The sequence below is a fragment of the Drosophila nasuta genome, unplaced genomic scaffold (genome assembly GCF_023558535.2).
Source record: "Drosophila nasuta strain 15112-1781.00 unplaced genomic scaffold, ASM2355853v1 ctg16_pilon, whole genome shotgun sequence".
NCBI classification, from domain to species: Eukaryota; Metazoa; Arthropoda; class Insecta; order Diptera; family Drosophilidae; genus Drosophila; species Drosophila nasuta.
This window is the reverse complement of record NW_026869398.1, coordinates 917,914-939,882: the sequence shown is the minus strand read 5'-3', so window position 1 is coordinate 939,882 and position 21,969 is coordinate 917,914. Positions and strand designations below refer to the sequence as shown.

At 39.1% G+C, this 21,969-nt stretch overlaps 2 protein-coding genes across 4 annotated transcripts in view; one reads left to right on the top strand and one right to left on the bottom strand.

Moving 5' to 3' along the window:
* The window catches only part of LOC132797686 (hemicentin-1), a 101,639-nt gene that overhangs the window by 66,133 nt on the left and 13,537 nt on the right, over positions 1–21,969 (bottom strand). For all 3 annotated transcript variants that reach the window (XM_060809437.1, XM_060809438.1, XM_060809439.1), the window contains exon 4: positions 3,219–3,427. In XM_060809437.1, coding sequence (XP_060665420.1) covers positions 3,219–3,427 — 209 coding nt within the window. The remainder of the gene's footprint in view (positions 1–3,218; positions 3,428–21,969) is intronic.
* On the top strand, positions 6,477–7,321 carry LOC132797676 (E3 SUMO-protein ligase ZBED1-like). Its single transcript, XM_060809426.1, has 2 exons — positions 6,477–7,064; positions 7,130–7,321. Exons 1-2 carry the CDS (start codon positions 6,537–6,539, stop codon positions 7,316–7,318), a joined length of 717 nt encoding a protein of 238 aa, XP_060665409.1. The 5' UTR covers positions 6,477–6,536; the 3' UTR covers positions 7,319–7,321.

The following is a 21,969-nucleotide window of genomic DNA, read 5'->3' as shown; positions in this document are numbered from 1 at the left end:
TGTGAACATGAGCAATGAGGCGCTGCTAAAATCTCCCGGAATGTATCGAAACAGAGGATAGTGATTGGCAGCTCTTTCATAGTCTCTTGGACATAAAACCCCTGACGGTCTAATTATTGCAAACAAAATAAAGTGAGGTATCGACTCATTTGCGAAGGTCAGGTCGCCCGGTCTCGATGTACTATCGCCAGCACTGCTAAAAACCCCCAAAACTCGGATTGTTCCATAGATATCTGAAATTTATTCGGCGTGTCTCATTTGGTGTTATATCCCTACTCTTTGGAGGACCTCTAAAGTCACAGCCAGGGCCCCTTATGACGTCCGTCCAAACAGGCTTTTCTGGATATGTCTCTCTGTTGTTCGCCCTTTTAATCAAAAAGGTCATGCAGCTTTCAAGTAAATACTGCAGGCTGCCCAGCTTTACAGCGTGGGCGTACGAACATTGATCAGTGCAGGAAATGTAACGAAGTCGGAGTTAAGGAAACATTTAAACATCTCCTCTGTAAATGTCCAGCGTTATCCCGGCTCCGGATGAAATACCTCGATACGCCATGCCTTAACGATATTCGTGACATTTCACGGCTACCACCTACTGTGCGTAGGGGCGGCCTGTCCTACTTACCTTTAAAAAAAGATTTATTGGTTACAAATAAGCTGACTATTAGTTGTAAAGTCTTTTGGTTTTATTCTTATAATACGATGTTACATTTATGTATGTACATGTATGTACAGACAATTAAAAACTAAATTATTCAGTAAGCGAGCGTGGTTGGTACGAAACCAAGAAAATAGTAAAAACAAGAACTTATGGCCACACCACTCAAACATTTGCTCATTAAATAAATATGTACATTAACCTAAAAAACAGATGAAATCACATTCATTACCTATTTCTATAGCGACAATATCACAAGCACATATTGTTGCAACTTGGTTGCAATATTATTTTGATTTTAAACTTCATATGTAATCCTGCCTCAGACGCTTTCATTTTTTTTTTTTAATTGTCCATATTGATGCTTCTATTCACTTTGCCGATATGAGTGCGGAATAATAACATAGTTTGTCTATTTTGTCGCATGTGGAACTGGTGATTTGATATCCGCATTCATTCTAGTATCGGAGTATCGTTACGCTCAAAAATATTTTTGGGCCGATAAATTTTTGCAAGGCCGTTTATTTTGTATGGAGTTCCGCGGAAAAAACACGCGCATCTGGTAACATTAGAAAAAATTTCCAGTTTCTAATGAATTCGAATCAGAGGACTGTATTAGTTTTAAAGTCCTTTAACTTTAATCTTACAATAGTAACTTATATTTGTGTACAAATATTTCAAAACTAAATTATTTGATGAGAAATCGTGGTTGGGACCATTAAATAAGATAAAGTGATTATTACGAAACCTTTGAAAGTCAAGCAGCACAGAAGCAAGTTATGTTAATGCAAAATTTTACAGTTAAAACAAGTAAGAAAGCTACAGTCGAGTGTACTCGACTGTGAGATACCCGCTACCCATTTTGAATAAAAGCAATATATTTTGCGGTATTATTCTCAAAATATACCAAATATACTGCAAAAATACTAAAAATATACCAAATAATATATGTGGTATATCGATATAGTACCGCATTCAAAATATACCATAGACGGCATAATATACCAGATTGTCAGCCAAAGCAACTCAGACCCCTAGTAAGTAGGCGTTTTTGCCCATACAAAAGTATTTCTTTAATAACTTCGACAATTTCTATTTGATCGCAACCAAATTTTCAGGGATCATAACTACTATAGTTATTACTGTATATACCAAAATTCGTAACTCTAGCTTTAAAATTACGCTTGTTATTCGATTTTTTTTGATTTGCGGGGGCGGAAGTGGGCGTGGCAAAAATTTGAAACAAACTTGATCTGCGTGCAAACATAACAAATGTTGTCGAAAAAAAAAATTATAGCTCTATCTCTTATAGCCTCTGAGATCTAGGTGTTCATACGGACAGACGGACAGACACACAGACGGACATGGCTATATCGTCTCGGCTGTTGACGCTGATCAAGAATATATATACTTTATAGGGTCGGAAATGCCTCCTTCTCCCTGTTACATACATTTCCTGCCGGCACAAAGTTATAATACCCTTCTACCCTATGGGTAGCGGGTATAAAAAGCTTAAAGCGTGCTAAAATGACGTGAACTACGCTAAGTTAATTGTTTAAAAATTATGATGAGCAATGTAATGGGAAACAACGACATCGGAAGCACTCAATGCTTTTTCGCTCACTTGCAATGCGATCACACAATCAAGCCATCAAGTTCCACGCTCTCAACTTCTCTCTCTCCTATAACTCTCCACCACAGAGACCATGATACAATTATACAAGGTAGTCTCGTCGGCAAAAGCATGTACCCTAGTAATCTTGAAAGGGTCTCAGCGTAGTAGTATGAGCGAGACGACAATGAAATGTGCATTAACCCTAATACGATGCATTACAAAATGTCGTTTTGTATAAGGGTTAATTTAAGAAAAAATTCGTCCGCAGACAACCTCTTGCGTCGAAAATGAACACGCACTGACGAAAGCGTTTGCCGACGAGACTACCTTCTATATCATGGTCCCGTCGGCAAAAACTTTCGTCAGTGATTATAGAGGGACAGCTTTCGCCGACGGGACTACCTTGTATTATTGTATCATGGACGACTACCTTCTATAATGACAGAGACAACGTTTTCAAAAAGCTCGCCGCTAGCTAAAATGCCGTCGGAGTTTTCACTTTCGATCTCTCTAGCATCACAAACCTACCCCCAAGGTGTGCGATTTTATAATAATAATCCGAAGTACAAATATAGATACATACTCGTATATTGAAAATTAAAACGCGTGTATTTTTAATTCAACGGGAAAAGGAACAACATTTGTTAATTTTGCGCCTTCACGTAGTAGATCCGATAACTTACAGCTCGCATATATTTTTGTGATTTTTTACACTGAACGATTTTGGTTTTTAGTGTTCTCATAATTAATAGTTCATAGTGGTTGTGTTTATAAATTTGTTAGACCAACTTCAATAATACTATATAAACGGCAACAAATTTGTATTTTTATTTTTATTGTTAGTATGCGTTGACTACATAGGTCTACTGCTATAGGTTTATAGGTCAATAATAAAATATTACAGCAATGCCGTCAATATTAATAGTAATTTACACATTCGTCACTTACTTATGACATCTAGCCTTATTCGTCTATTATAAGTTTGTGCCTTCAAAAAATCCACTCTACATCTATACACGCCAGAATCACTTGCTTGTATTTTGTCCACGGACAGCTTTCCAGGTTCGTTTTCAAAAATAAAGAATGCTCTGTTCGCGAAGACTGCTTCATCAGACCACCGCTTCGGTGCCTTCGATATACCAGCGCGCATATCCACACTGAAAGGGAATAAATAATTTTTATATTACGTTAATAAGGTTAAGTTATTAAGTTTATAAGATGAAATTTAAAAAAAAATGTTGGTTCCCACCCTTTTAACCGATTTCATTCCGGTGATTCCAATCATGTATATTTAAGTAATAAACATATGTATATTTCCCGCAACTTCAACCAAATTAATGTTATCCGATTCATTATACAAGTATTTTTAACTTGATTTTTCATTAGGCGATAACTCACTATGACGGACGGCAAGACAAACTTGCTCGTTTTCTAAATTAAAACAAACTTGTGAAACTTTAAACGTTTTGAAAACTTGGGGTAGAAGGGTATTATAACTTTGTGCCGGCAGGAAATTTATGTAACAGGCAGGAAGAGACATTTCCGACCCTATAAAGTATATATATTCCTTGATCAGCGTCAACAGCCGAGAAGATATAGCCATGTCCGTTTGTCCGTCTGTCTGTACGAACACCTAGATCTCAGAGACTATAAGAGATAGAGATATAATTTGTTGATGGCGGATTTATCCATATATTACGTAATCACTTAGGGGGTGGGAGGGGGTCAAGGAAATGATTATGTTTGATTACATGGGGAGGGAGGGGTCTTGGGCAATGATTACGTAATCCTTTTATAAAAATTTTGGTGTTAAAAGTATTTATTCAAAAATTGGTTTAGCGCCGATTACTCCGTCGATAAGTAACGAATGCAATAATTCATAAAAATGTAGCTGTAAGCTTCGATTGGAAATCAAAGAAACCCCTTTACCGTGTGGCTGGACGGCGAAAGGGAGAATGCCTAGTAATTCAGTCATACGAAGGGTGTAAAGACCTCGAATGGCTTGACGAGGACTATGTAGACGATGAAGACGAAGATGATACCTGCGGATATAAACAGATTTTGACAAGCCAACTTCCAATAATAAAAAATATTAAAGATTGGCTGGAATCTCCTTTTGAAAATGCAGATTAAAAGAACAAATTTTCATATTTTTCTTTTTTGTGATTACGTAATCATTGCTAGGAGGGGGAGGGACAGGGTGTTCATCAAATGATTACTTATGATTACCAGGGGGGGAGGGGGTCAAAAATCCCAGAAAACGTGATTACGTAATATATGGACAGCCCCCAATGCAGATGTGATCGCGTAATCCAGTTGACAGTGTGGTCGCGATCCACATATCGAATTGCTATCGATAGCGACAAAGTTTGTATATTGTGCGTGTGACCTTGTGTCACGCGCAGTCACACTGATCTAGCTTTCCCTTGTGCTGGTCACCCTGGCCTGGCCACATTTAGTGATTTTTTTTTTCAACTCCATATGCAAAACTTCTGCCAAGCGCATGGCAAGTGCATCTTTTCAAAGTGAAAAATAAAGTGAATTCAAAAAGTGAATTATTTCTCAAAGGAAAGTGTTTTACTCATCTTGCGACGCCACCCCCACAAAACACTAATCCTTCTAATCGAATTGTTCACCCTCGACCCTAGCAATAGCGATTGGCACGAACACTTTTTATATACCTTTTTTTAATTGTCCTGTTGGCGCCATTATATATACATATATATATATATATATATATATTATATATACATATATATATATATATATATATTAGAGGTGGAGAACTATCGATAGCACTATCGCCACTATCGATGGTTTAGCACTATCGAGCCACCAACGATGGCAGCAGACACCTTCGATAGTGGCCCATCCACTATCGATGGTGCTATCGATAGTGCGCTTCTTACATCCCTAAAAAATTTGTTCGCGCATTTTCTGTGTCGGCGTCAAATGCAACAACGAGGAAAAATTTAAAAACAAGAAACAATTAGTTAAATTAATATGGATCGCTTTTTTAAATCTGGGTATGTTTATTATATTATATACGTAAGTGTTTTGATCTATAATTTGTTAAATTTAAGGTAAACGTCGAGTGTCTTCATCAAGTGCCGACAAGCCGGACTGTGAGTGCTCCTCCAGCACAGACTCTGAAAAAGATTTGGAACCAAATCGACAGAGTAACAAAAAGAAGTCGAAAATTTCACATGTTTGGAAATATTTTAAAAGGTCTGACGACAAGAAATATGCCAAATGTCTCGATTGTGGCAAAGAATACAAGACAAGCGGCAATACATCTAACTTGCACGACCATTTAAAAAGGTTCCATCCTGGCGTGGAAAGAAAGAGCGCAGAATCGAGCACACAAGTTGTACGTGCTGAGAGGAACGTCACTACATCTACAAGCAGCAGTTGCAGATCGAGCATGAACTCTGTGGCGTCTTACTTTAAAAGAGCCGTCATGTATGATACAAATTCTAAAAGAAAGACAGACATAGATAAAGCTCTAACTGAAATGGTTGCCAAAGATGTGCAGCCCTACAATATTGTCGAAAACGAAGGGTTCGTGCAATACACTCATGTATTGGATCCTCGGTATAAATTACCCAGCAAGACGCACTTAAGAGATGTGCTGATGCATAATTATTTTACCGAAACTTCTGCCAAGTTATCAGCAATCCTTGTAAATGTTTCGAATATCGCAGTTACGTGTGATTTGTGGATATCAAGTGCCAATGCTAGTTTTTGACTGTGACGGGTCATTTCGTATATAACTACGAATTAAAACAGCATCCTTAGCAACAAAAACTTCTAAGCACAACTAATCATTGTTCACAAAACATTGCTGATACATTGCGGGACATTTTATTGAATGGAACATACTGGAAAAACTGTATGTATTGTTACCGACAATGCCAGCTCCATGCTTAAAGCATGTGATCTATTGCATATTCGCAATCTGCCATGCTTTGCGCATACTATAAATCTCGTGGTGCAAGATGCTCTAAAAGTTGATGACCCAGTGCTTCAAGCTTTATTTACTAAATGTAAATCAATCGTTCGATTTTTCAAGCAAAGCACTATATCAAATGAAAAGCTCAAATTAGCTCAAGAAGGCTCAGAATATACTTTGTTGCAAGAAACGCCCACTAAGTGGAATAGTTTTTATTTTATGATTGAGCGTATTATAAAATGAACGATGCCATTGCCAAAGTTTTACTATCAACAACGAATGCACCGCAGCCATTTACTGCTGAGGAAATACTTATGCTGAAAGATATTGAAAAAGTATTGGCTTTCTTTCAGCAAGCAAGCGAGAAAATTTCTGGCGGAAAATACGTAACGATATCGCTGATTATTCCCATGACATATGGACTTTTTCGGAAAATCGAAAGTGTTGTACCTTTACTACAAACTCTTCAAGGAAAAACTTTAAACAAAATATTGATGGAATCAATCAAGCAACGTCTTTCCGTATATGAGCAGAGAACAGTCTGCAGGATGGCTACGCTTTTGGATCCACGGTTCAAAAAAAGTGGATTTCAACATAGCTCAAACGCTGAACAAGCAGCAACATGTTTTGAAAATGAGCTGGCCAATTTTCCAGTTAAAGAGACCGCAAGTAATCAACCCGTAGCACCGGATTCAAGTTTACAGGATACTTTGTTAGATTTTTTGGGTGAGCGTTCCATGAATAATTCTGTAAACTCAAGAGTAGATGCAATTTTAACTAAGAGGCAGTATCTGGAAAGGGCAATTGTCGGACAAGATATCGACCCTCTATTATGGATGAAGGTATGCCTTAATTAAAAGTGCCGAGTTATAAATTGCATATAATTAAGTATATTACTTTTTTCCAGGTGAATCAAACTGATTTCCCTGCCATTGGGAGCCTTTTCGCCAAATATCTTTGCATTCCGGCTACGTCCGTGGAGTCTGAAAGAACATTCAGCAAGGCGGGCCAAATAATATCGGAGAGGCGAACCCGGCTCAAAGAAAAAAATGTTAACATTCTTTTGTTTTTAAATCGCAACTCTTGGCTGAAATAAAGCATATTTTATTGTATTCGTTTCATTTTTTTTTTTAAATCGTAACTTAGTTAAAATAAAGCATAATATTTTTATATTTGCTTAAAAAAAATTTTTTTGTTGGGCTACACTATCGAGCCATTATCGAGCCACTATCGATGGCACTATCGACACTATCGATAGTTTAAAATAAACCATCGTCGACTATCGATGGCGCCCACTATCGATAGTTCTCCACCTCTAATATATATATGTCGCAGAATGGTAAATTAGCCGACTGTATATGTGTGGCATAGAATGGTAAGTTTGACCATTGTGCCTGCATGTACATTTTTGAGTGGGACACAATGTCGCTAACGGTTCTTTTAATGCGCAGCGACTCTGCTGCTGAGTAAGGTCTGTTCGTAGGGGTGTAGAAAAAAAGATGGCATTATGATTGATCAAAATTATGAAACAGCTTAGAATGTGCGCGGCGAGTTTAGTGAATGTTGCGACACCGAGACGAACAGAACTTGCTGCGAAATAGAACTTGAACATGGAAACTAATGAGCCTTCTCCGACATCAGAAGTTGGATCTGCTTTGCCTACTGATCCACATTTGCTAGCATTAGAACTGCAAAATCGCAACATGATGGAAATAATTAAAAAACATGCAGACTCTAAAGGCGCCGCAACCCGATTGTAAAGCGTCACATATTACCCTACAAAAATGTAACCCTGACGTTGCTGGACTGGAGCCCTCATCTTGGTGTAGCACGGTGGACCTCATATTTGCTGATAACATTCTCCAAGGTAGCAATCTGCTGATAGCACTAAGTAAGGCATTAGAAGGCACCGGATCACAGTGGCTTTCACAAATATGTTTTGCCGGCATCACTTCGACGCAGTTCAGGGAACTGTTTCTTCAGCGTTTTGTTGGAATTGAAACTTCTGCAGACATGGTTCTAAATGTATTGAATGGTCGACCGAAACCAGAAGAAGGCTTTTCTGAATACGGCAGCGGGATTGTCACGATGCTTATGTCTAAATGGAAAGCCAAGGAGTTAGAAGAAATAGCTGTGTCTGTAATTTTGGCTTACATGGCTCAATAAAAACACGCAATGATCTACAACAACAGTTGCAGGCACACTCCTTCATGAAACGCAGCATAGAAGACGGTGCGACTGGCTCGGATCGGAAGAAGTTCAAATCTCCGACCCTGGTAAAATGTAATTACTGTGGAAACGCTGGGCATAAATATGCCGAATGTCGGGCACGTTTGCAGAAGAGCCAGAGTAAAGGCAAAACCTACAACAGCACAAATACGACAGGTGTGAAAAATCGATCTTGTGTCAAATGCTTTAAATGTGACGAAATTGGGCACTTTGCAATCGCATGTCCTAAAGGCCGATCAGGTGGAAACGAACGAATTTCTGAGAAGCGTGTGGATATCTGCGCATTAGCCCGACCCGATGGAACAATAAAGGCATCCGGTGAGTCTGTTCCATTTTGTTTTGATTCTGGTGCAGAATGCTCGCTGGTCAAGGAAGTGTCGCCCATAAATTTAAAGGAAAAAGAGTTAATAATGTTGTAAAACTCAATGGTATAAGTAACGATGCAATTTATAGCACTCAACAAGTTTTATGTAATATAAATATTGAACAATACTGCTTTGAGATTTTGTTACATGTAATTTTAGAAAAGTATTTGAAATACGCTGTGTTAGTAGTCGAGAGATTCTTAACTAAGGCTTTGGATAAATTTCAAATTTATAAATCGTGGTGACTTGATAGAGATTTAGTTGATTCCGATAAAATTGTCTTAACAAATATCCTAAAATGCTACTCTGATTGGCTTATTAGCGGAATACCAAAAAGTTGAGTCTCGACAGGGCTTTTGGACATTAAGCTAATAGACCCACAAAAGACAGTGCAATAACGTCCCTATAGGCTTGGCGAGGAAGAAAAAAAACCTGGTGCGTTGTATTCGACCAAGTTGCTAGGTTAGGTTAGGTTGAGGTCCGTAGCTGTACCGGTAGAGCGTATCTTCGTCTCAGAAGTCGCACAGTATGGATGCATTTTTTGTAAAAGCCAGCAGCATCCTAGGAGGTAGCCATGAAACGTCACGAAGATCGTTGTGGCACGGCGAATTGAGGTATTTCAGCCGGAGTCGGGATAACGCTGGGCATCTACAGAGAAGATACTCAAGTGTTTCCTTAACCCCGGGCTCGTTGCATTTCCTGCACTGATCACTGATCGTGATACCCAGCTTTACAGCATGGACAGCTGACAGACAGTGACCAGTTAAAATGCCTAGCATTAGCCTGGAGTCTTTCCTTGAAAGCTTCATGACGAATTTGGTTAAGATTTAGTTAGTAGAGGCACACATCAACCTTGCAGTTTAGCACGAGTTGGCATTGCGCCAGCTCGCGTCCCACTGAAGTCTAGAGCGCACCTCAATTTCCCTGCCTAGAGTTCGCACGATCGCAGATGCGTTCAGCGACTCTATTGCTCTTCTGCTGTCCAGGACAAATTTGGACTTGACCACATCAGAGTGCATTGATCTTATTGCAGCCTGGCTGTCAACAAAGATATTAATAGAGTTGTGATTACGCTGTAAACTCCGAGCCACTTCTGCAGCCTTACCAATGGCAAAAACTTTCGCCTGGAAGATGCTGCAATGGTCTGGAAGTTTTAAGGAGTGTTTGGAGACTGGGTCTGGCCGCTCCGACACCATCATCCATCTTCGACCCGTCGGTGAAGAGGTTGAGGGCTTCGGGAATGCATAACTCTTCCCGCCAGCAGTCCGGTTCCATGAATATCGTTTTTATATGATCAGTACTGGTAAGGGGGATAGTATAGTCCAAGTCTCTACTAGTCTCCCTACCAATGGCGCTGTGATCATAGCCTAGTAGACCCAGATTGCCTGTTGCGGCAATTCTAAGGGACGATTTTGCGGCTATGGATTGCGTGTATAGGTTCAACGGTTCGACACCAGCTATTACCTCGAAGCCGTCGACTTGATAGCGCCTGTGATACACAGTAGCGCTTGACGCTGTGTCCTTTCCATGATGGATAGGTACGTCCTTTTTACCGTAGCCTGCCACCACACTAGAATGCCATAGGTAAGGATAGGGCGAACAACAGAGATATATAACCACCGCATTAGCTTAGGAGAGAGGCCCCAATTGCAACTAAGCATCCGGTGGCCTTCTTCACCCTTTCTAACACGTTGAGCTTCCATGACAGTTTGCTGTCCGGTACCACACCTAGGTATTTTACTGCCTGGCTCGGCTTTAGCATAGTGTAACCTATTTTTGGGGGGGACCACGCAGGTACCTTATACCTCTTCGTGAAGAGGATAAGGTCTGTTTTGTCCGCGATAATGCTGAGCCCGGCTGATTCGGCCCATGCTTTAACTTCCCGTAAAGTAAGTTCCATTACAGAACTAATGGTGGTTGGGCATTTCCCAGTTAGCAAAATACTTATGTCGTCGGCATAGGCAATTAGCTTGGGGGCCCGTCTAATGAATATTTGAAGTAGGCTATTTACGACCAAATTCCAAAAGAAGAGGCGAGAGAATCCCACCCTAGGGAGTGCCATCTCGCACTTCCTTTGTAATGGCCGCATCACCCCACGTAGCCACCACCCGCCTGTCGCAAAGAAGGCGGTTGACCCACCTGCGTTATTGAAGGCGCCTGAAATATCTAGAAATGCACCCAAGGCATATTCTTTATAATGGAGGCGGTGAAGGCTACTAGGGCATGGAGAGCCGTCTCAATGGACTTGCCCTTTGTATACGCATGCTGATTTGGGGACAACAGATGCATTGAGTTGCTTTTGATGTGCAAATCAAGTAGCTTTTCCAATGTTTTTAGCAGGAAAGAGGTTAGGCTGATAGGCCGGCAGTCATTTGGAACCACATGACTGCTTTTGCCTGCCTTGGGCAGGAAAAGGACTTTCGAGGTCCTCCAAAGAGTGGGGATATGACCCCATACGAGGCGCGCCGAATAGATTCCCGATAGCCACGGAACAATCGTGGGCTTGCTGGCTTGCAGCATTGCTGGCGAAAATCCATCGAGACCGGGCGACCTGACCTTCGCAAAGGAGTCGATAGCCCAAATTATTTTATTGTCTGATGTTAGTAAAAAAGAAAAATGGCATCTTTGGCATCTTTGTGTGGACTATAGGATGTTAAATGATAATACTATTGCTGAAAGGCATCCTTTGCCTCTTATCGCAGACCAGATTGCCCGACTTCGCGGTGCAAAATATTTCTCGTGCTTAGATATGACTAGTGGTTTCTACCAAATTCCCGTACACGAAAATTCAATTAAACGAACCGCATTTGGCATGGCTTAAAAAATGCACCTTCTGTTTTTCAGAGGACCATAATAAGAGCATTGGGAACACTGGCACACTCATGCGCTGTCGTCTATAATGATGTCGTGTTGGTTATAGCCGAAACTAAAGAAGCTTTAGAACGGTTGCGTATCGTATTACAAATATTGAGTACCCAATTGTCTTTTGGTAGCAGACAACATACCAGTTGTCTTCCAGTCACGTCATGTGTAGACACAAGATGAGAATAGACTTTTCCCCGTTGTTTTGCCGTATACGCGGAACTGATTATCTACAAAACTTGTCAAGTATCAAGTCAACCAAAGGAAAATTTAAATTTCCCTCAGCTGCGCTAGGGGAATTTGTACTTGACGTGTCTACCAGAAAGTCTGGTGTCCAGGTCATGCAGAAAATCTGTGCATAGATTCTATTGCGTAGTTCGGAATATGCAAAATAAAAATACACTAAAAAATATATGCAGTAAATAAAATGTTTATTGTACTTCAAATTAAATTTATTAAAACTATGAGTACTTAAATTTATAAATTATCTAAACAGTTTTACTTATAACAAAATATTCTAATAGCTAAAAAAATAATTTATTTCGCCGTTTTCTATTTTCTTCGCCCTGGACAATGCCTTGTAGTTTCTATTTTTATCATCCAACATAGCTCTTTCGTGGTCCTCAAAACTGTACATATAAATACAAATACAAATATATTTCTTAATTTAAATCAGATTGAAATAGTAGTTTAAAAATATTAACAACTTACCTCTTATTGTTTTATAAAAGACGCGCAGGAAAAAATCAACTTTCTTGTACAGCACTCACAAAACAAATGACGCATGATCCACAAAATTGCACATGTTCGAGAAAAAATCCCTGGTCTGGTCTGGTCCTAGGACTTTTAGCAAGAACTGGTCGTGTTTAAGTAAATTTGCAAAGTTTTTTGAGAAAAGTAGGCATTAGGGAAATTACGTGTTGCGGTATGAGGGCGCGTACACCAGACTCATTGCCGGACGCTGTCTGCAAGACGAGTCATCTAGTGATCTACTGGACAGTCTGCCAGTCACGGGCATGGCATGACACGAAACACAATTGGGTAAGGCGGGATTTTCATTTAACTTAACTAAGTGCTCTTTTCTTAAAACTCGTTTAGAGTACCTAGGTTTTGAGATAAGTAACGGAGAAATTAGTCCAAACGCACGTTAAGTGAGAGCATTGCTAGATTTACCGCCTCCACAATCTATATCGCAATTACGACAATTCATAGGATTGACTTCGTATTTTAGACAGTTCGTTCCAAAATTCTCGGAAACGCTTAAGCCAATTGTATCAACTCACGGCAAGGAAAAATGTTGATTTCATTTGGCAAAAGCAACATGAGTAAATAAGGACTAAAATTATAACAGTATTGACGCAGGCACCTGTGTTGACTATATTCGACCCGAAACATGCAATAGAAATGCACACCGATGCAAGTTCGATTGGCTATGGTGCTATATTGTTGCATAAAATTAATGACAAACCCCATGTGGTAGAGTATTATAGTAAATGCACATCCCCTGCTGAGTCAAAATATCATTCGTACGAGTAGTTAATGGTATCAGACACTTCCGCCGTTACTTGCGGGGACGCAAATTTGTCGGATATACAAATTGTAATTCCTTAAAGGCTAGCCGCACAAAGCTAGACCACTAATCATACAATACATAGATGCTTCAGCCCATACAAATTTTTGTATCATCAAAAACAGTATTATTGCAACCCCAGTCGGGCCGGGCCACAGTGGATCCAATCTAAAATCTAGCAGAATAAAAGTATATTTTTTAAATATAAATATTGCGTTTAGTTTTGATTTTATTTAATTGGTAACACTCTGAAAAGCTCAAAAAACTGTGAGAATGAGCTTTTCAGCGCATCTATGATCGGCTGCGAGCTTTGAAACTTAACTTATTTGCGGCACGTGTCTACACAAAGATTTGAGGTTATTTGTGATTCGTTTTAAATTATCAAAATAAGTGATATATTTGAGTATATTGATATAAATAACTTTTGTTTCCCTTAAAATAAGATATGTACTAAATACAAATTGTATGCTCGTGGCCCGTCTTTTCATGTGTAGCTTAAAAATGTGTTATTTGTAAGTTGACTTAGCAAGAATTGTTTTTAAGCGTTTTACTGTCTTCATTGGACTGTAATTAACGTTATTCAATCGTATTGAAGCTAATTTTAGTATTTATGTAAAGTGTGAGTTCTTGTGATGTGCAAATGTCCAAAATGATAACCAACTACGTCCAACACTTAAGCTTATTGCACTTTTAGGTGAAATGTCAGTCCCGAAGCGCGTTCTGTTTTGCAGGTGGCTTGGCGAAAATGTCGCATCAAGGAAATTGTTGGTGCTAAATGAATATGTATTTGGCACAATTTTGAAGAACATAAACATATCTGACAACGATATTAAAGAAATTAATAAAAAAATTGGCTAATTTTATAAGCAGGCTTGCAGTGAAATGGAAGGATTGCCATTACAACACTAAGTTTTTTGAGAAAAAAATCAGAAATGGCTTGATATGCCTCTCATTTTATATCATTTCACGTCAACATCAGATATTGGTAGGCCTAAAAAAGGATTTTGGTGATTTGTGCCCTAAGGCCCAGATCAAACAAGTGTCTACTCTTATGAAACAAGCAACTTGTGAACAATTGATGCGAACGGCTTCAAAAATTGTTGCCACACTTAATACATATGAGAGTGCTGGACAACAAATAAAGAAGTCATTGGACACACCAGTGAAATTACCTGTTCCCTTCTCACCTGATGAAGCGCTTGCACTGTATGTAGATGTTGGGCACACAAAACATACATACCAGCTAACGCGAATAAGTGCCAAGAAGAGGAATGCAGATATATACCAACTACCATAGGCTGCAAAAAGCAAAGATTATGTGTTACCCAGACGGACTAAAAGTAACCGATTATTCTGCTGAAATAACTCTACAGAATTTAGAAGATCATAAGGTAAGCCGTATCATAAATGCGCACTCGCAGGTTGTTTAAAATCATGTTGCAGGGGAAAATAAGAACAGAAGTTTGACTGCAATTTACAAATGGGGCTGCGATGGAAGCAGTGGCCACGCGACCTATCGCCAAGATGGTTTTCAAGATGGTGAAACAAGTATGGTCGATCAGCATTTATTTACTTTTTGCCTTGTACCATTACAAGTTCAGCTTGGTTCGACAATATTGTGGAAGAACACGCGACCTTCATCAACCCGCTATTGTCGTCCCATAAAACTCATTTGTCAGAAAGAGACAAGTGAATTAATAATTTTGGAGACTGACAATGTTAAATGCCAAATAACGTCGATCAAGCCTACACTGACAAGCTCATATACCATACTGCATGAATTTCATCTGACGGTGGTGGATAGTAAAACATTTGCTGTTCTGGCAGAAGCATCCACACAGACATGTGGAATTTGTAGAGCAGTACAAAAAGACATGAACAATTTGGATTTGGTGAAGCGTTACCCGGTTGACTCAGATCTATTAAAATATGGCTTATCTAGTCTTCATGCGTGGATTAGATTCTTTGAATGTGCTTTACATTTATCATACAGACTTTCCATTAAAAAATGGCAAGTTCGCGGCACAGATAAGCCTGAGGTGGCAGATAGAAAATTAAAAATACAGTCCGAACTAAGGAAAGAAATGGGCATTTTAGTGGACATACCAATCGCTGGTAGTGGCAACACCAACAATGGTAATACTACAGCTAGACGATTTTTCAGTCAACCTAATTTGGTATAATTTTAGTGTCATTCTACATGCATTAACTTGTGGCTATGAAATCAATATCGATGCATTTAGTTCATATGCCATGAAATCAGCTAAAATGTTTGTCGAATTGTATCCATGGTTTTATATGCCATCATCTGTCCATAAGATTTTAATTCATGGTGCAGACATCATAAAGCATGTGGGTCTTCGTATTGGCATGATGTCTGAAGAAGCCCTGGAAGCCAGGAATAAGGATTTCCGGAATATACGGGAGAATCATTCTCGAAAGAATAATAGATCTAATACAATGGAAGATGTTATGCACGCATTACTCGTGTCTTCCGATCCACTAATAACATCATTGTCTAAAATGTCAACAAATTCGGTGAGATCTATTAAATTTGATAAAGTTGTTGCTGGTCTTCTAATAAATTTCCCACATTTAAATAATGATATTGAATCTTCAGATTCCGAATAATAGTAGCGAATAATATGTAGAAAAGAAACTCATTAGTTAAAATGTAAATTAAAAAATAAACACTTAAAAATTTAAAAAATAAATGTGAACATTGATATTGTTGAATATGGTTTTTTAACATTTGTATGGGAGCTATGAGAAATACCTAACCTAAATACGTTGAAATTTGGAGAATATACGTAAAATGAATTAGAAACTGTAAATACAAACTTTCATTAAAATATCTATTAATTTACTAAAGTTATTAATTTAACTCTGCTAGCAGAGCTCTTGGACCCACTGGGCGTGCGCTGCGATTCGAACATTTTCGCAATTTTCGCTAGATTTTGTAAATTATGTAATAATACAATTTATACAATACAATACAATTACATAAAAATATTAAAACCATAATTACAATAAAATATTAATTATATTTGTAACACTATGTTTTTAATATTTATATTTAATTTTTTTTCCAGTTTTAATTTTAATTTAATAGAAAATTTTCTAGCGAAAATTAAAATTAAAACTAAATTACAAAAATGTATTTATCTTTTAAAAAAAGATTGAACTTTTAATAATAATAATTGTATTATTTTTATTTTCTTTTATTTTCTGGAATGTTAATGTTATCTGAATAATGTAAAAAAAAAAAAATTTAAAGTTCAAACTTTTTTAAATTTTAAATATTGCTTGCAAAAAGAATTTCGACTTTATTTTATTATTTAAAATTACAAAACTGTAAGTCATCAAAAATTAATGCGACTAGATTTTACTGCCGTCACTAAACTTGAAAGGGAATGAAAAAATTTAAGTCGCATTAAAAAAAAAAACAAAATATGCATATATTCTCGATCGGGAGTTGAACCCGGACCCACAACATGTTGAGCTTGCAAACCACCAGCAGAGCCAATGCGGTCCTTGTGCAAGTGTCATTTACCTGCAAACATATAGAACGCGAGCAATTGTTGTTGTCTTCATCTTCAAGACTTTCGTCGCGGCAAAACAAAATTGGCGTGCGCTAGCTGCTTGTTTGCGAGGCAACCGCACGTTGCAAAACTTCACATGCATACACATACTGATATAGGCGAGCATGTAGATACATACACGCATACATAGAAAGGAAAGCGGAGCGCAACGAAATACACCCGTGCTCATCGCTCCGCATTTGATCTGCGACTGAACTCAACGCTGCGCGCTGCGTTAAAACTTCGAATTTTTGAATGAGCCGAAGAGGCTCGGTGTTCGAATCGCAGCGCACGGCCCGACTGGGGTTGCAATAATACTGTTTTTAATGATAAAAATTTGTATGGGCTGAAGCATCTATGTATTGTATGGTTAGTGGCTAGACTTAACGCCGAGGGTTCATAGGAGGTGGGCCGACATAGAATATAGGAAGGGTGATCGTATAGCGCATGTAGATTGTTTTTCTCGGAATCCAGTGTCTGATAAAAATAAAGATCAGAATAAAATAAAAAAAAAAACATTAATTTGACCGAGGTAAGTGACAACTGGTTGATTTCTGAACAACAACGGGATCCTGAGGTAGCAGATATATTAGCTAAGTTCAAAAATAACGAAATGCCAGAACATTTATTAATTAAGGAAATAAGTTTAATATAGAAAGATACAACGAAATTGTAAGTCTAAATTAAATCCCTAGGGCATTTACATGGGCAGTGATTAATCATGTTCACGAATCTGACATATTATGCATGTGGGTTGGGAGAAAACATTGGATAAAGTCTATGGATTTTATTGGTTTCAAAATATATTAAAGTACGTTCGTAGATTCGTTGAAAATTACATTACTTGCAAATTAGCTAAGCCACCAGTTGGAAAAATTCAATCTGAATTACATTCATTTCTAAGGTAGACATCCCGTGGCACACAGTGCATATAGACATAACAGGAAAGATGGGTGGAAAGAATGACCTGAAGGAATACGTAATTGTCTTGGTAGATACTTTCACGAAATTTGTTTTATTACATCACACCTTAAATATTGATACTGAATGATCAATCAAAGATATCAAAGCTGTCGTGTGTTTGTTTGGTGTGCCTACGAGGATTATAGCGGATCAGGGTCGTAATTTTTAAGGCTGAGGATTCCGTGAATTTTGTTCCTCTCAAAAGATTGAGTTACACTTAATTGCTACAGGCGCGAGTAGGGTAAACGGCCAGGTAGAGCGTATAATGAACACACTTAAGAGTATGTTGACAGCATTCGAAACCAGTCAGAGATCGTGGCAAGATGCTCTAACCGAAATACAATTGGCAATGAATTGCACCACACGAAGTTCAGTCCATTAGAGATACTAATTGGTAGAGAATCTAGACCTCTCTGCTTGTTACCAATAGGTGAAGAAGAGGATAATTTAATTGATAGAGAGTCTATAAGAAAACAAGCCAAGGAAAACATGGATGCTAATGCTCGTTATGATAAACTTAGATATGATAAGAATAAAGCAAAAATAATAAAATATAATGTAGGAGACCATGTGTTATTAAAAAACGAAGAGCGTCACCAAACAAAGCTTGATCCGAAATTTAAAGGTCCGTTCGGAATAATCGAACAACTAGTTGCACATGAGTTTGAGTTTGAGGACATTGCCCAATAGAGAATTAAGTATAGAAATTGATGAAGAATTAGATGACTCAAGAGGAGATGCATCTGACTCTCAAATGAGAAATAGAGATAAAGAAGGCACAGCAGTTGCCTTGGAATCCCAAGAGGGGATATAGAGACCGCACAATAATAGATGGAATTGTTATGGCGGGGGTCAATTGACTGCACCATAGTAGAAGGACTTGCTGTAGCGGGGGTCAGTGGTGATCGCACCATGACAGAAGGATTTGTTATGGCGGGGATCGGTAAGAGTAACTACTCATCACAATGGAATTACAGAAAAGAAGAATTGTTAAGTTTGATTTAAATGAAAATGTTATGAAAAAGTTTATGTGATGGTATTGTGAAACCAATTTTATTGTTTTGTATAAAAGTTTAAACTTTATATATGTAAATAAAAGTTAATGAAGTAAATGGTTAATAAAATTTGAAGATAACTGAGAAAATCTTGTCATATGTATGTATGAACATACGACACATATACATCCACATACGACACACATACATACACGACACTTACACACATATACACTCCGTATATATTCCATATACACTCCGTATTTATTCCTTATACACTCCGTATATATTCCATATACACTCCGTATATATTCAATATACACTCCGTATATAGTTGTGTCAGCTTTGTTCACTATCCTGTGATAGCCGAAGTTCCTTTCCATTTTTTGTGCTTGCTCTCGGCTGCCGAAGCGTAGTATGTCCAAAAGCCAAAAGAGTGAAAAGGTCTCTAAACTTTCCTTAAAGCTTCCGACCACAGCTCGTCGCCTGTCGTCCGCTTCGCCCGCTCCTTCGGGATCCAAATCCGCCACTCCTGCCGCTCAACTCCGAGTCAAAGTTGATCGTCCGTCGCCGTCTGCTTCTTCTGCAACTACACGATCCGTCCAGGCTAAACTTAGAAACACCCGTGCGATGGCTCTCAGCAACTTCGTCGTCGTCTCTGACAGACTGGTGCACTTTGAGAGTCGGGTCAGAGGACCTGCAACCGAAGACGACAATGTACACACGTACGAGATCCGTCGTGACCGCCTGCAAGCCCTCTGGGACAGTGTAGAGACCGCTTATGCCACGTGCGCTGATGCACTGCATCGAGACGGCGACAACGAAGGCATACAGGCCATGGAAGCGAAATATGACCATCTCAATTCAAAAACCGCAGATGAGGCCAATGAGATCGTAGCCAAATTTCCGCTGACGAACGATGGTTTCGCGTCGGCTTGGAGTGCTCTCTGCGAGCGATTCGAAAACAAGCGCTTGTTAATAACGAGCCAGTTAAAAATTCTCTTCAACCTATCCACGGTTTCGCAAGAGTCTGGAGCAGCGATTAAGGAGCTGCATGGCACAATTCAGCGGTGCTTGACCGCTCTTGACCACTCAGACATTTCAGTCTCTAGTCCTTTCGCCGACTGCATCCTTCTTTGCTCATCCAAGCTCCCCAAACTTACACTCTCACTATGGGAGCAATCATTGGTGGACAAGTCCAAGATTCCCGCATGGCAGGACATGAGCACATTCCTCAACGAGCGTTATCGTACGCTCGAGGCTAATGAGGACGTGAAGCAAAACAACTCGCAGAACTCTACCGCTGGACCATCCCGTCCTCAGCAAAGTTCAAAGCGAGTTAGATCTTTCGAGGCCCGGGTCACTCAGAAAGGTAAATCGTGTGACTTGTGCTTAAAAAAGAATCACCCTGTCCGGGTCTGTGCGCGATTCCTCCAAATGTCGCTCAACGATCGGATGACCTTGATCAAACAGAAAAGCTTCTGTTTGAACTATTTCGCAAGAGGTCACCAACTTCGTGCGGCACAACACTCTGCTTCGCGGCGATAATGCCCACAATGGTGCCTCTTCTTCTTCCACTTCAACCACACATTCCACTTCGAACAAATGTACAAAATTATGTATGCCATCTAAGTACTAAATACACCGCACTTGCACTAATCGACTTGGGGGTTGAAGCGACTTTCAGAGCGTTTATTAAAGTATCAGGGCTTTCCAGTCCTGTGTTCGGCTAGATTCTCACTTGCCCTGTTTTCCAAAATGTGCCGACAACTGCCTCTGCGTTTTCGACAAGAGTCGGCATTCAAGCAGACGATAAACACGACGAACTAATTTACAAATTTTGGAAGGTAGAAGATATTCCAGCGAAGTTAGTTCAGGCGTCTGATTTCGTTTGCGAAGAAAATATCCATTCCGGCAGACCGACTGCTATAAATTGGGCCTTTCCAGATCCTCAAGAACGAGAATCGATTGTCTAGAAACGATTCTCTGAAGGAGTAGTACAATGCCGTCCTACATGAGTACTTGGTATTTGGTACGTGCCCAGGTACCGACACAAAGGTCTGAGTCGTAGACTTGCTTACGGCACGGAGTACTATCCGCAGACCCATCGACGAGCTGATACTACTCCCAATGGAGGACCGAAAGCCTGACCCCATTCCGGCAGAAGGACTGACGGATATTCTAAGAATAAAGCCGCGCTATTTTGCTTTTATTCTAAATGGGTGGCGGGTATCTCATAGTCGAGGACAATCGACAGTAGCATTCTTATTGTTTTGAATGAATGAATTTTTGTTTTTTACCATTTCCATGCCAAATGACACAAAGGTTGCTAAAAATTGTCACTCTATATGTTGAATTTACGAAATGACTCCCACACGTTAAAAATGTAGCTCATCTGGGAACAGCGCTTAAGGGTTAACTATAGGTATTTGGAATCCTGTGAACTAAAAGCCAAATAAGTCCAAAAGGAAAAGTATATAGACGGAGGCATAGTAAAAGATTGAAATAAAATTGCAAAGACAATCAAATTGACTACTTTGTGCAGGTAAAATGAATTAGATTTATCGTTTTCAGCTGATTTAGTTCTATTCGATATTCTTATTTTTATACCCGCTACCCATAGGGTAGAAGGGTATTATAACTTTGTGCCGACAGGAAATGTATGTAACAGATAGAAGGAGGCATCTCCGACCCTATAAAGTATATATATTCTTGATCAGCGTCAACAGCTGAGACGATCTAGCCATGTCCGTCTGTGTGTCTGTCCGTATGACCACCTAGATCTCAGAGAAATAGAGCTTTTTTTTCGACAGCATTTGTTATGTTTGCACGCAGATCAAGTTTGTTTCAAATTTTTGCCACGCCCACTTCCGCCCCCGCAAATCAAAACAAGTAAGAAAGCTACAGTCGAGTGTACTCGACTGTGAGATACCCGCTACCAATTTTGAATAAAAGAAACATATTTTGCGGTATTTTCTCAAAATATACCGAATATACTGCAAAAATACTAAAAAATATATCAAATGGTATATTTGGTATATCGATACAGCACACCATTCAAAATATACCATAGACGGCACAATGTACCAGATTGTCGGCCAAAGCTAGAGCCCTAGTATGTAGGCGTTTTTGTCCATACAAAAGTATTTCTTTAATAACTTCCACAATTTTTATCATTTTGA